We start from the raw sequence: 12915 nt of genomic DNA on the forward strand, positions 1-12915 counted from the left end.
CGCGCTCGAACTGGAGCGCGGTTATCAGCTTAGTTTGACTGACCCCAGGAACCATCCAGCGACGGGCTGACCGGATTCGATGAGATGTTTTGACGTGGTCGTGCACGCTGTCGGATGACCGTAGCAGTATCAACGATATCGGAGCATGACCTATCAGGCGATGGAGCGGGCGTGCTAGTGATCGTGCCGTCATGATGGTCAGTTTATCTTCGAAAAACAGTTTGAAAGAGTGCGGCAGAGTTAGTAGAGAGACAGCAAGTGGCCATACGATAAGACAGGTCAAAGAGTTACAATACAACACCACTACTGGGTCGGTCAATAAGTAGTCGAATTTATGATATATTTTTTTGTAATTTTCAGGGCGCATAACATTTGCCCATGTTTCGTATCATCTGTTTCGTGTATATCGTCACTCTACTAATGAAGAATATTTAGAAATATAATTCATGATCTGCTCTGCTTATTAACCCATCTGTTAGAAAGCCGAAGGCATTTGTGCAATACCAAGGCTCTAATGACTATCAATCTCCGCTGATTATGGGCACCTTCGTAAACAGTGCGATAATTGAGAAATGGCCAGTGCGCAGTTTTTTATACACTGTTTACTATAAGCTACCGATCGTCTATAACTAATGTTCCAATTAAAATTTTCAAGGTCGAATAAAACTAAACCGGTTAAAGGTAACCGGTCGAACAAAACTAAACCGGTTTAGTTAAATGGTTTTAGAAAATTACTTTACCAATACGTAACAGTGTTGCTCAAGAAGGTTTTGCAAATAGATCACACGCACACCCTAGCCTCATAGCGGACGGTCAGGTGCAAAAAATAATAAAAAACCAGTGAACGATAGACAGCAGAGATAGAAAGATTGGTGGAGGTGTTTGTAGGAGGTCCTGCGGCCATCGCGCAACGTCTCCTGCCGCGTTGCCTTGCTTATCAAATTGTGCTTTTAACGCTGCCCATTACTACAGTTGATAGCAATATTTTCTTTCCTGATAGCCAGTTGACCTGGTTCTTTTTCGAAGTACGTCGATAAGGTGGAAAGGATCTGACGGAGTCTCTATATAAACTCTTCGGCATTGAGTGTCACCAGCCACTACGACGTTAAGCGCCAGCCCTTGCGAAGCTAACCCGATTTCTGAGATCTGCGTTCCGAAGCCACCAAAATGTCCTCCTTCAAGGTAGCCCTAGTGCAGTTGAAAGGGCGCCCGACCAAGAAGGAGAATATTGCGAACGCGATTGCCGAGGTCCGGCTGGCCAAGGATAAGGGCGCTCGGTTGATCATACTGCCGGAGTGTTTTAACTCGACGTACTCAACGGCCGAGTTTGGGCGCAACGCAGAAGCGATCCCGAGCGGTGAAACTAGCCAGGCGCTAGCGAAATTGGCTGCAGAACTGGGCATCTACCTTGTCGGTGGAAGCTACCCGGAGCGAGACGGAACCAAGCTGTACAACACGTGCCCGGTGTTTGGCCCGAAAGGGGAGCTCCTCTGTAAGTATCGCAAGATGCATCTGTTCGATATGGACATTCCCGGCCAAGTGAGCTTCCGCGAGTCGGCAGTGTTAACAGCGGGTGAGAGTTTGGCAACGTTCTCGATTGGCTCGGTTAAGATCGGTCTCGGAATATGCTACGACAAGCGGTTTGCCGAATTCACCGCCTGCTACCAGCAGCTTGGCTGCGACATGATGATCTTCCCGTCGGCCTTCGATCCCTATACTGGTCCGCTGCATTGGGAGCTGCTGGGACGGGCACGGGCCCTGGATAACCAGATGTACGTGGCGATGGTGTCGCCGGCTCGCGATCCCACGCCCGAGTACGTCGCTTATGGACACTCGTTGCTGTCTGATCCTTGGGGCAGGGTGCTGTGTCGCGCGAAGGAGGATCAGGAAACAGTGTTCGCTGAGGTTGACATGAAGGTGTGTGAGGCGGTTCGGCAACAGATACCAGTACTGCGGCAGAAGCGTACCGATGTGTATGAACTAAAGTCGAAAAAATAGACGAGCAGGCGCACCTAAGAAAGGATTGATCAATGAGGCCGTGTCAATCAAATCAAAATAATAAAAAAGTGTACCACAAAAACGTGAATTTCTCTCCATAAGCCTCGGGGGGCTTAATGATGAGCTGCTGATCATCTCGTTACATTTCAAGTGCTCGCACTTTCTCTTCGCCGTAATCACTCGACATGTAGCACATCACATACTAAAAGGTCAATAAACCACCCACCAGTTGGTACGAAATGATTGCGAAAACGAAGAAACAATACGCAACAACACCTTAGCAACAATGTTGAGTGTTACTGTTGAGTTCGCACCACGGCCGAATCAGTGCAGCGCAGCGTTTCATGTGTGCATCTACGGGTCTGCGTTTTCCTCAGTATTGTTGGCGATCTCTGCTCGGAAGACTTTTCCCCTCGAGTGACCACCAATGGTAATTAGCGTGACCATGGGAGACGCACCCAGCCCAGGCGAAATCGATTATACGAATGTAAATATGAATGGAACGCCACGAAGTGCAATGGATCGGCGGGCGAGGTTTTTGCTCAGTCGTTTCTTTGCGTTTATTTAACTTTTTATGCGATTTCCTAGCGATTTCTGTTGTACATCCACATCCACTGTTACGTTGCCATTACACTGCATCAAGTGGCGCACGAAGCGAAACAAATGCGTTCCGCGACTTGCCACTGGCCAACGTACGGGGCAAAAATCTGGACATCTATGGCACGGGGAGCAAATATCGTTTAAGTGATTAATGGATTACAGAGTCATAAAGAAAAACGTAGACACCAAACGCTGCAAAACCGCAGAGAAGTAAAGGGGGGGCACCCTAGTGGACGTCTTCGCAAGTGAAGGCGTGAGAGTATCGGATAAACTATTCCGCGTGGTATTGCGCACTCCCCGCATCGCGATTCGGAGATGCTTCTTACTGGCAAGTCTTAATCGACAAAAAAAAAAAATTAACAAACAAACAAACCCTCCCGACGGACCAACGGCCCTAGTCCCGTTCGTACAGCACCGGAAAGGGATGCTCTTCGGTCGGCTGGAGCCAGTTCTCTTTGGAGTAGTCGCAGTCTACGGTTTCGATCACGTGGAAGGTGTACGCGTGGCGGCTCCGCTCAGATTTGTTCGCATCGCTCCGGTGCACGACCTGGCTGTGGATGAGAACGCACGATCCGGCCTTTACCGGCACCGGAATGAAGTTGGACTGCGGGTACAGGGGAGCCGGACGATCGTAGACCAGCAGTTCATCGGATGATTTGTCCTGGTTGCGTATCCACCTGCAAATGGCAAGTGTTAAGGAGATGTAGACCCGTGGAAAAGGGGCAGCAGTCGCGTCTGGGGATCGCTACTCACCTGCGGTGAACACCGCTCCTGTGTGAACCTTTAATGAAGTGCAGGCAACCGTTCTGCAGCGTGGCGTCTTCTAGCGGTATCCAAAAACCGACCGTTGTGCTCGGCTCCGTGTACAGGTACGTGGCATCCTGGTGGGGCTTGACCTCTCCACCGACGCCAGGATTCTTGAAGATGTACATGCTCTGTGCTACGGCCGGCCGCCGGAAGCCCAGCTGCCAGCATACCTCCTTGACGCGGTTCGCGCACGTGATCGCACTGAACGCCGGATGTTCCGTGTGTAGTGCGTGGCCAACCTTGTTGAGTGATATTGCCGGGTCTACCAGGAGCTCGCCGTTCTCGCCGATGGCACCCTCCTCGAAGAAGTACCGCACCTTGTCGGCGCTCTCGAGAAAGTACTGCTCCTTGCTCTGGGCCGACTTGCCACCGGCGTTCGCGGTGAACACCTTCCGCTCCTCTTTCGGTGCCTCCTTGTGCAGGTTCTGTCCCACGTGCAGCAGCTCTTTCACCTCGTCCGGGGTAAGAAAATCATCGATGACGGCGAACCCATCTTCGCGGACCTGCCGATTGACGGGGTGAGGCAAATGGGGGTATGTCAGCCGACTTCATACACGAGATGGATACATTCTTCGCATTCCTAGTGTTTTCAAGGGAAATCACCGCCGGTGTGACGACGGCACTTGACTTTACTCATCGGTCCCGCGAGTGGGCCAACCGAGCTACGCAAATTTACGGCCCATCCGCTGCTCGGGCACGAGCGTCTTAACCGGATTGGGGGGGAAACCACTCGATGAAATAATTAAGAAGTGGCAATTAAACCGCCCACAGTTAACCCGTGCGCCAGTTGGGCGGCCATGGTTGACTGAGCTAAAAATAAAGGAACGCTTCAAGACGATGTCCGCCAGCGCTACTCGACGCGCCCGAGAGTCCAAGAGCGTCGCGTCGTCCGAACGCTTCGGCCTCCGCCGTTGCATCATTTCGGCGACGGGAAGTGCATTCATCGTTTCGATGCTCATATTTTGGGTTATAATTAAAAAAGATCCCGCAACCCACAGAGGCAAGCAGAGGAACAACGAAAGGTCGCGAGAGGAACACAGTTAGGCGGCCGGTTCGTTCGTGGTGTACGAGTTTGCCATTTATGTGCACGCACGCAACGGAAGACCACAGAGATTGCGACTGAGGCGGGCTTCTAGCGCACTCTCCTGGCTTAGTAATCGCCGGATTTAGTGAATGATACTACGTTTCAAGCTGGGTGTGGGAATGTCATTGGTTGTGAGTAATGCCACTGTTACTCATCAACATTTATTCGACGGTGACGTTCGCTGATGCCCTGCTCGACGTCAAACCCACATTTCGAACCACTACGAGAACCGCTAAGTAGCGACGTTCGATTATCAACTGTTTTTACTGGGTATAGGATCCATCTTGCGCTACTTTCAGTTTTGGGTTGAGGATTCGCAGTTAAGTATCTTTGTAGAGGACGAACTTAGTCGGTTCGCCAAGCTTCAAACACAAAATCAAACGGTTCTTCAAGCCATTCCCGTCGACTCCGAGGCATCATTTTTTAGCCCATGTAGTATTGGGAACCTTTGCGTCGCATCGAAGATCACAAGATCATCTGCAGAGTTAATTAGTTGCAAATGGATAGGACGCCTTTCCGGTGGCGAAGTACAAATGAACCTGTGCGTGCGCTCTCTCTATCTTTTTTTCCACTCACACACAGACTCTAACAGTTTCGTTTTAGTGTTTCCCATAAACAAGGCAACCCAGATGACTTTCAGATGTTTGAAACGGCCAGACGAATAGGTGACTCTTTCTTTATGCGCTCCAACCGCGGAGGTGTTGATCGTTGAGACGCTGTGCAGTCCCCCCGCAGGAAGCAATGGCGCGTCGTTTGCAAAACAAACTAGTATCGAGCGCGAGGCGCGAGTAAACAGAGCGGTGCCGGGGAGCCGCGTCTGTGCTCTTTCGAATTACTCGTCCGGAAGCTGCCAATTGCCATTAGCGCAAGCGTTTCGCGCGATCTCTACCACTTGACGCCTACGCGTCTATTTGCGCACGCAAGGCACGGGTGATCGTGGGCCGTGCGCTGCGCGACTCATGAAAGCGTTGCCTGTGCGTAACGTGGCGATGCATTTCCACGACGCACGTTTACTCGAGCCCGGGCCTGTTACACACCGGACCTACCGGACCCGCCGGAATTTATGGGGTTGGATTATGATCGTGTTTTGATCGCGCGCGCGAATGGCGCCGTGATTGAGGTGTTGTTGTGTTCCATCGCCATCCATCGCCACCATCGCCGTTGATCCACTTTTTCCGGCTTCACTTCCGCGGCACTGATAGTGGCTCGCCCCGGACGATTGTGATGGTGGCACCGGTTTTCTGGACGACTCACACGGTACCCCAAATGGAAAGCGCGGAAACCGTTAAACTCGGCGGCGACGGAGAACTTCATTAAAATTCAATTATTGTTCAAACCGAGCGGCGGCGGCGCGCACCGCACAGAACGGAAGGTCGGTCCGCGCGTCTTGGCCATATACGGCCGCCGCCGTCGCCGCTGGCTGGGTAAGTGTGATTCGGTGATGCCGAAAAAGGAAACATCGGCAACCATCAACGATTTTGACAGTGGCCGACTTGTGAGGAGTTATGTCACTGGAAATGGATTGGCTCTTGCGCTCGCTCTCTGCCACGCCACGCCACGCCACGGTCCTCGGTCACCACGCGGAAAGGTGCGACTGAGGCGCAAAAGCGTTGTAAGATATGCGTATACATCCTCCGACGGCACACCTAATTTTAGCAGCATTCCGTGCAGAGTGCTGCCCGACTAACCGATCCGGGTTTTGTGTGTGTTTTTGTTTTTGGGGGAAAATTTTAATACAGTTTGATCAAATCAGAGCCGTAATTCCGGCACCGGCTGCCGGTCCGTGTCTCTGCGCATACTTTGTTATTAATCCGTCCGAAATACTCCGCGCCGTCTGACTGACTGACTGGCTGGTGAAGCTGCGGTCGCTACCCATTGCGCAGCCAACCGCCACCGACCACGGCATTACTAATGCAACAAATATTTTCCACCGCCGTAGCGGGTGGTTCGTGGTGAGAAAATTGCACACGGTTCTTCTAATTTTAGGAGCAGTCGGCCAGTCACGGCCGCTGACCGGAACACAGGACCGCTCTTACCTGATCGATCAGAAGGTTTCTCATCGCACGCTGTTGCAGGAGTTTCTAGAAATCGTTCACTGTTTTGCTGCTCGTCCAAGATAAGCGCAGCTACCAGAGGGTCCTAGTCCTAGGTCCAAAAACTCGACAACGCCGAGGTCCAGGCAGGTTCGCAGGGGTTCGGCTTATCTTATCACTGTCTATAAGCAATGCGCTTATGCTCGCACCGAAGTATGCTCTTTGGTTTTTGTTTTCGTTCCCTAAGCCAAGCACACCGGCCACTGATTAAAGTTGTGATAAGCCGCACGTCGGCAAGTTTCAGTCCTTCGATTTCAAATAGTTGCTCGTCACTGCGAAGCGGCAATCTTTTGGCAACCGCTTTATGTTCGAATGCGCCATGCGCTCGGATGAACTTCTCTCTCTCGGGATCTCGTTCGCTCAGTGTACGATCGTGTTCATGATCGCGGCTCAGCTGTTCGGTTCGCGGCTGGTTGTGAGATTGAGAGAGATTCGCTGAGTTACCGTTTGTTTACTGTTTACTTCCCGATGCACGCTAACAGTATTATTGTTCAAGACGATCGCAAAGTGCATGCGTAAATGTTCGTGTGCCAGATGGTGCGTCTCCTGTATTGTAAACAATTTAAATTCCTTTTGTTAAATAAATATATTAACCGGAAACCTATACGTACATTTACAGAAAAGCATAGGAAACGGTTACACTGTTACCCATGATGATGTGAATTTATGCAATACACTCTGTCAACTTTCTATAGCCGCACCCACATTTTCAACGTATCTTCCAAACCGTCTTTCCGATTCAACTTCTGGTTTTGGGACTTTTTTAAGTAGGCAAAATTATGAATAAAAGCATTTGGTTGGATTGAAGTTTTATGATATCTAGCTTTTTATCGACCAAATACGATAAATGCACTGTCAACTTTCTATAGCCGCACCTAATAAAATGATCAATATGTGTGGATTTTTTTCAAGTCTCAGTATTTATTATGAGGATTAATAGTCAGTTGGCTTCCCTGATCGCTGAATGACTTGGAAAATTCTGTTTGTCATACTGTTAACCAGGTTTTTCAATATTTTTCGGTCCATATGTTCCCAAGCTTCCAAAATTGATCTTTTAAGCTCATTAATACTAGGGTGATCATTAAGTTTTGACGTTCGATACCAGAGGGCACTGCTACGACTCTAATTTTTTTTTGTGATATTGATACACTCTTCAGATGAACGTATGTGAAGTTTCATTACAATCGGACACTTAATTTTTTTTTTACAAGCCATTTAGTATCGTCATGTCACAGTATTTTTCACAATGGAAAAAATCAAGTATCGTGCAGTGATTGAATGTTTAGTTTTGGAAGGTTTAAAAGCAAAGGAAAATTATGAACGAATACTAAAAGTGTATAAGGACTCTTTACCTTTAATTAGGTGGTTAAAAGAGGGGTTTCGGAGTTTGAACGTGGTCGTAGTAGCCTTCAAGACGATCCATGTCAAAAACGTCAAAAAGCAGACACAACATCGGAAATCGTAAAACAATACAGGATATCGTTTTTGAAAATCGTCCAATCACTGATACAAATTAAGTACGAGACCTTACCAACTCATTGAGCAGTATAACTAATATTTTGAGTGAAGTTTTGTATTCCTGAAAGCTGTTTGCAAAATGGGTGCCGCATTCGCTAAAAAGCCATTCGAATGCATCTTTCTTGACACCATTTAAAGCGTTTTCGATAGGATAAAGTGGATTTTGTGCATAGAATCATCCCTGTGGATGAGGCTTGGGTCTCTCACTATGATCCTGAGTCAAAACAAGAGGCTAAAGAGTGGTGTTAACCAGGTTCTTCGGCTCCGAAACGAGTTTGTGTCCAGAAATCACCCAACAAAGTGTTAGCATCAGTTTTTGCAATACGAATGGAATTTTGTTAGCGGATTACTTGCAAATTGGTAAAACAATAAATTTCTATTATTGTTGTAACGTTTTAGGCCAGCTGAAAGATAAAATTCGTGAAAAAAGACTCGGTTTGCAGAAGAAAAACATCGTCTTTCATCAGGGCAACGCATTTCGAAAATGAGCATTTCGAAAATGGCAAAAATCCATGAATTTGAGTTCGAATTGTTGAAGTATTCTCCCTATTCACTAGATTTGGCCCTTAGCGACATCCATCTGTTTTCAAACTAAAAAAAAATCGTGCGCGGAAAGCGGTTTTCATCAAATGATGACGTCATAACAGCTGTAAAACAGTAATGTGACATGACGATACTAAATGGCTTGTAAAAAAAAAACTAAGTGTCCGATTGAAATGAAACTTCACGTACGTTCATCTGAAGAGTGTACCAATATGACAAAAAAAAATTAGACTTGTAGCAGCTCCCTCTGGTATCGAACGTCAAAACTTAATGATCACCCTAGTAGAGCTGTATTGCTTCCTATCCACATAAATTTGTCTAACCATTATTCCCAGACATTTTCAACCGAATTTAGATCCGGACTTCGCGCTGGCCACCCAAGCAAATCGATTTTATGGGTAGCAAACCATGTTCGAGTTATCGAACTGGTGTGAATGCTAGCATTATCTTGTTGAAAAACCATTTTTCCACCCACCACCCAAAACCACCAAACCACCCAAACCAAACCAAACCAAAAACCAACCATTTTTTCGGCGGTTGGCAGCTGTAAACGGGATCAGACCATCTTCTAGAATCTGGATGTAATCGTTAGAGTTCATTTTACCAGATGTAAAAGCCAGACTGATCTTGCCCGCAGAGCAAAACCCAAGCTACACCATCAGAGATCCTTCTCCAAAGTTACGGGTTGAGAAGTACTCTGGATCTTTGCGTAAATCTCGCCAGTAGACTGTTAGACCATTAAGCCCATCCAAATTAACCTTTTTTTCATCAGAAAAGATCACCTACACAAAAAAACCAGAAAACGGAATTGGTTCTTTTGATGCAAAATATGCTCTTGAAAAAGCAGAAGAAAACCCAAAGATACCATGTCCCAGTGACTTGCCATGTTCAGTTTAGCAAATTCTACACGTTTTTATTGGTGTAGTAGGCTTAGATTAAGTGTCTTGGTCATTTTTGTTCGAGTTATATTCGGGCTGTTTTGCAAAACCTTGCAAATAGCTTCCCTGCTCTCTGGCAGATCCAGTGTAGATTTGATTTTTGATAGCGATATTGTCGAATTTGACGCCAATTTAACAATGTTTCAGTTGGTTCTCATCGACATCTTGTTTTTTTTCGGAGTACATTGCACAGTTGCATACCGTTTAGGATCCTTTAACTAATTACCGATCACTTTATTGGATCTCTTTATTCTTCGAGCCATTTCTCGAATAGCAACACCCTCCAGACTATTTGCCTCTATCAATCCTTTTTCTTTTCCACTTAGAACACTTCCTTTTGACATATTTAGGTAATTCACTTGCAAAACTCGTTATGAAAACTACTCTCGGAAGCAAAACTCAAAGTGCGGCTATAGAAAGTTGACAGTGCATTTATCCTATTTGGTCGATAAAAAGCTAGATATCATAAAATTTCAATCCAACCAAATGCTTTTATTCATAATTTTGCCTACTTAAAAAAGTCCCAAAACCAGAAGTTGAATCGGAAAGACGGTTTGGAAGATACGTTGAAAATGTGGGTGCGGCTATAGAAAGTTGACAGAGTGTAGAATGTCGGTTGCTAAGAAATTAAACCGACATTGTGTTACTGTATTGTACAAATGGATTTCACTATTGGTTCGTTCATCGCAAATGCTTTTTGTGAGCAATGAACACTGCAACTTACGACGTGATCCGCGACAGACGTGAGTGACGATAGGGTTGCCAGCGTCGGGCGATCGGGCGGTAGCTTTAAATCCAGAAAAAGCACAATGCCGATAAGCTTTCGGTCGCTGAGAAAAATATGGTTGTATCCAACATTTAAAACGTAGTGTAACTAGTTTAGATTTGGTATTTCTGTATATATAGTAATATGTTGACCAAAATGTATTGTTTAGAAGGTTTGATTTATTTCACTTAATACATTTTAACAATCGCTGAATTTTAAATAATTTTTTCAGTGTTGGATGTTTATTTTCACGAGAAGTATAGAAAAGAGAGTACTATACTCTTATTATTTTAAGTTTAATATTTAATGGAGTGGGACATTTTAATAAGAGTCTTCCCTGATGATTCTTTCCAGTTCGCTGAGCTAATTAAACATTTTATGTAAATTTGGTATTTAAAAAATTTATTTATTTTGATTATCTGTATGTGTACGATCCAAATCCAAGTATTCACGATGTATCCAAATCTACGGATCTGTTTTCTATGAAATGTTGAACAATGGTACCAGCGCTACTCTGATGCTGTTAGGAAGCGTTTTAAGGATAGTTGTTACACTTTAATAATATTTACTTTAGTAGCAGCCGTTCTTAGTACGATATGCAAATAATATACGCGTTGATCTTACTAACTAACTTTCGCATAGGCTTTGTATGAAAAACTTATTCTAATACAGTGTGTAAATGCTTTCAACTTCTTTTTTCTAAGGACTGTTGGGAATAGTTAGAAGTTTTTCAATAGGCGAACGTCACTGGCAAATCTGGCTGAATGTTGTACTCTTTTGATTTATTTTTTTAGACGGTCAAAAATGATATACACGAAAACTATTGAGATGGAGTCTGGCTATGTTTAGTTCGACTAATTCGGTCCGAATGTCAAGTTAGTGATTTGCGTTTAGTTGAAAGGTGCTAACAAATATTTAATAATACTGTAAATTGGACATTTCGCACACAAATGCACTGTTTTAAAGCGAATATAGACGTTACAAGCAGAAACAGTAAGTAGTAGCGGTTCCAAAGCGTTTCGAAAAAAACACGATCGTATTTGAGCTCCAACTGAGTAAACTGTAAACTGGAGCTCGTTCCACGGTAGTAATTCAAAAATGGTATAATTTTGCGTCAATGCAACAATCAAACATTTACGTTAACAATTTTCGGCGCAAAAAAGCTAATCATGTTCGAGGCCGCAAAAAATACAACCACACCGAAGCATCTAATTGATATGTTCATTAGCGGCTTCACCGGTGCTTCGTAATCGATTTTCTTCCATCGAAAACCGATAGTGAAGCGCCGTGTCCGACCGGCGGAGGCACCCGGGGGTGGCAAAGTGAAAGATCGGCATCGGGTCCCCCAGCAAGCCCGGACAATGAAACTGTCCTACATTTTTGCCGCAGTACATAGCCTCGCCGAAGCCGGGTCGGGCTCTACACACCGCGAACCGGCCGAGCGGCGATGTCGAAAAGGTGCAGAATCTTTCAGGAAAGCAGAGGACGGGGTCCACCGGTCTGGATCGGCGGCGGAGATGGACTAGACCGGATGAGACTAATTTTAGACAACGGTTTCCGTTTTTACATCGATCAGTGGCCCGCTTGCGCGATGCAGGCGCCTGGTTGTGACGGGGGTTCCGCGGACAACAGACCGATTGATAAGTTTGCTAGACAACGTTCTAGACTGGCACGAGCCTTTTGCGTTCCGGTTCCGGACATCCCTGAACTCCGATTGTTTATTGTTGTAATATTTTTGCACTGCAAAGATCCAATCGGAACGTACTACTTAACTGACTACACCGAAGGTTTCTGCAAGGGAATGATGTCCCTTTCTAAACATCGTTCCATGCAAACCTATCATTCCAGCCGACAGAAGATGAAGCCGTAAGATGGACGACCAGCAGGTACGAATAAATTATACACAGAATGGCGCCGATCTTGCGAGACACAGGCCACGGACCGCAACATCCAACGGGGTTAAGAACTCGACTTGGAGGTTTCCCCGAAAACGAATACCTGCCGCCGCGTTACGATGGTTACGGGGCTATGTGAATGGAGCTTTCCACGGGCTGCATCGAACAAAGAATGGCTGCCGCGAAGATGGCACGGCGCTGCCGGAGTCCCCGTTCTTAGGTACGGTGGCGGCGGCGCCTGCTTAAAGACTCCTCGGTCCCATCGCTGGAGCCCATTTGCATTGAATGCAGATTGCGTGTACGGCTGCACCGTTGGGCACACCGCCGTGCATCCGCCGAGTGGCCGTGGGGCAGGCGATCGCACTCTTGCCACCGCAGTAGCCCAGAGCAGCCCGTTGTGCTTCAACCACGGGAGATTCCGGTCGACGGCTAACGGTTGCTAAAAGGTTATTCCGCGGCCGTACGCGGCCGATCACGATTCTGCCAGCGGCCAGGCGGGCGCGACACAGAGAACACGTTCTAGGCGTCCAGCTTGGTTCACGGCCGTGTTAGACGCGCCGCTCCATGACATTTAGGTAGGACGCATGGGATTATCTGACGGATGCCATATTCATTCCTGAAGCGCCGCCTAACGATCCGCTGATCCTTGTGGAACCGACCGAACGATAACGGC

The 12915-nt window shown here is 46.8% G+C and overlaps 2 protein-coding genes across 2 annotated transcripts; one reads left to right on the forward strand and one right to left on the reverse strand.

Annotated features, from left to right (window-relative positions):
- Positions 1–975: 975 nt before the first annotated feature.
- Positions 976–2254, forward strand: LOC128272496 (omega-amidase NIT2-like). Its single transcript, XM_053010318.1, has one exon. It carries the CDS (start codon positions 1168–1170, stop codon positions 1996–1998), a length of 831 nt encoding a protein of 276 aa, XP_052866278.1. The 5' UTR covers positions 976–1167; the 3' UTR covers positions 1999–2254.
- Positions 2255–2527: 273 nt separating this feature from the next.
- On the reverse strand, positions 2528–6845 carry LOC128271805 (phytanoyl-CoA dioxygenase domain-containing protein 1). Its single transcript, XM_053009458.1, has 3 exons — positions 6526–6845; positions 3352–3908; positions 2528–3275 (listed from the first exon to the last, which is right to left on the reverse strand). The coding sequence occupies exons 1-3, from the start codon at positions 6547–6549 to the stop codon at positions 2993–2995; spliced, it is 864 nt and encodes a 287-aa protein (XP_052865418.1). The 5' UTR covers positions 6550–6845; the 3' UTR covers positions 2528–2992.
- Between the last annotated feature and the right edge of the window lie 6070 nt (positions 6846–12915).

This window comes from Anopheles cruzii, chromosome 3 (assembly GCF_943734635.1).
Source record: "Anopheles cruzii chromosome 3, idAnoCruzAS_RS32_06, whole genome shotgun sequence".
Taxonomy (NCBI): Eukaryota; Metazoa; Arthropoda; class Insecta; order Diptera; family Culicidae; genus Anopheles; species Anopheles cruzii.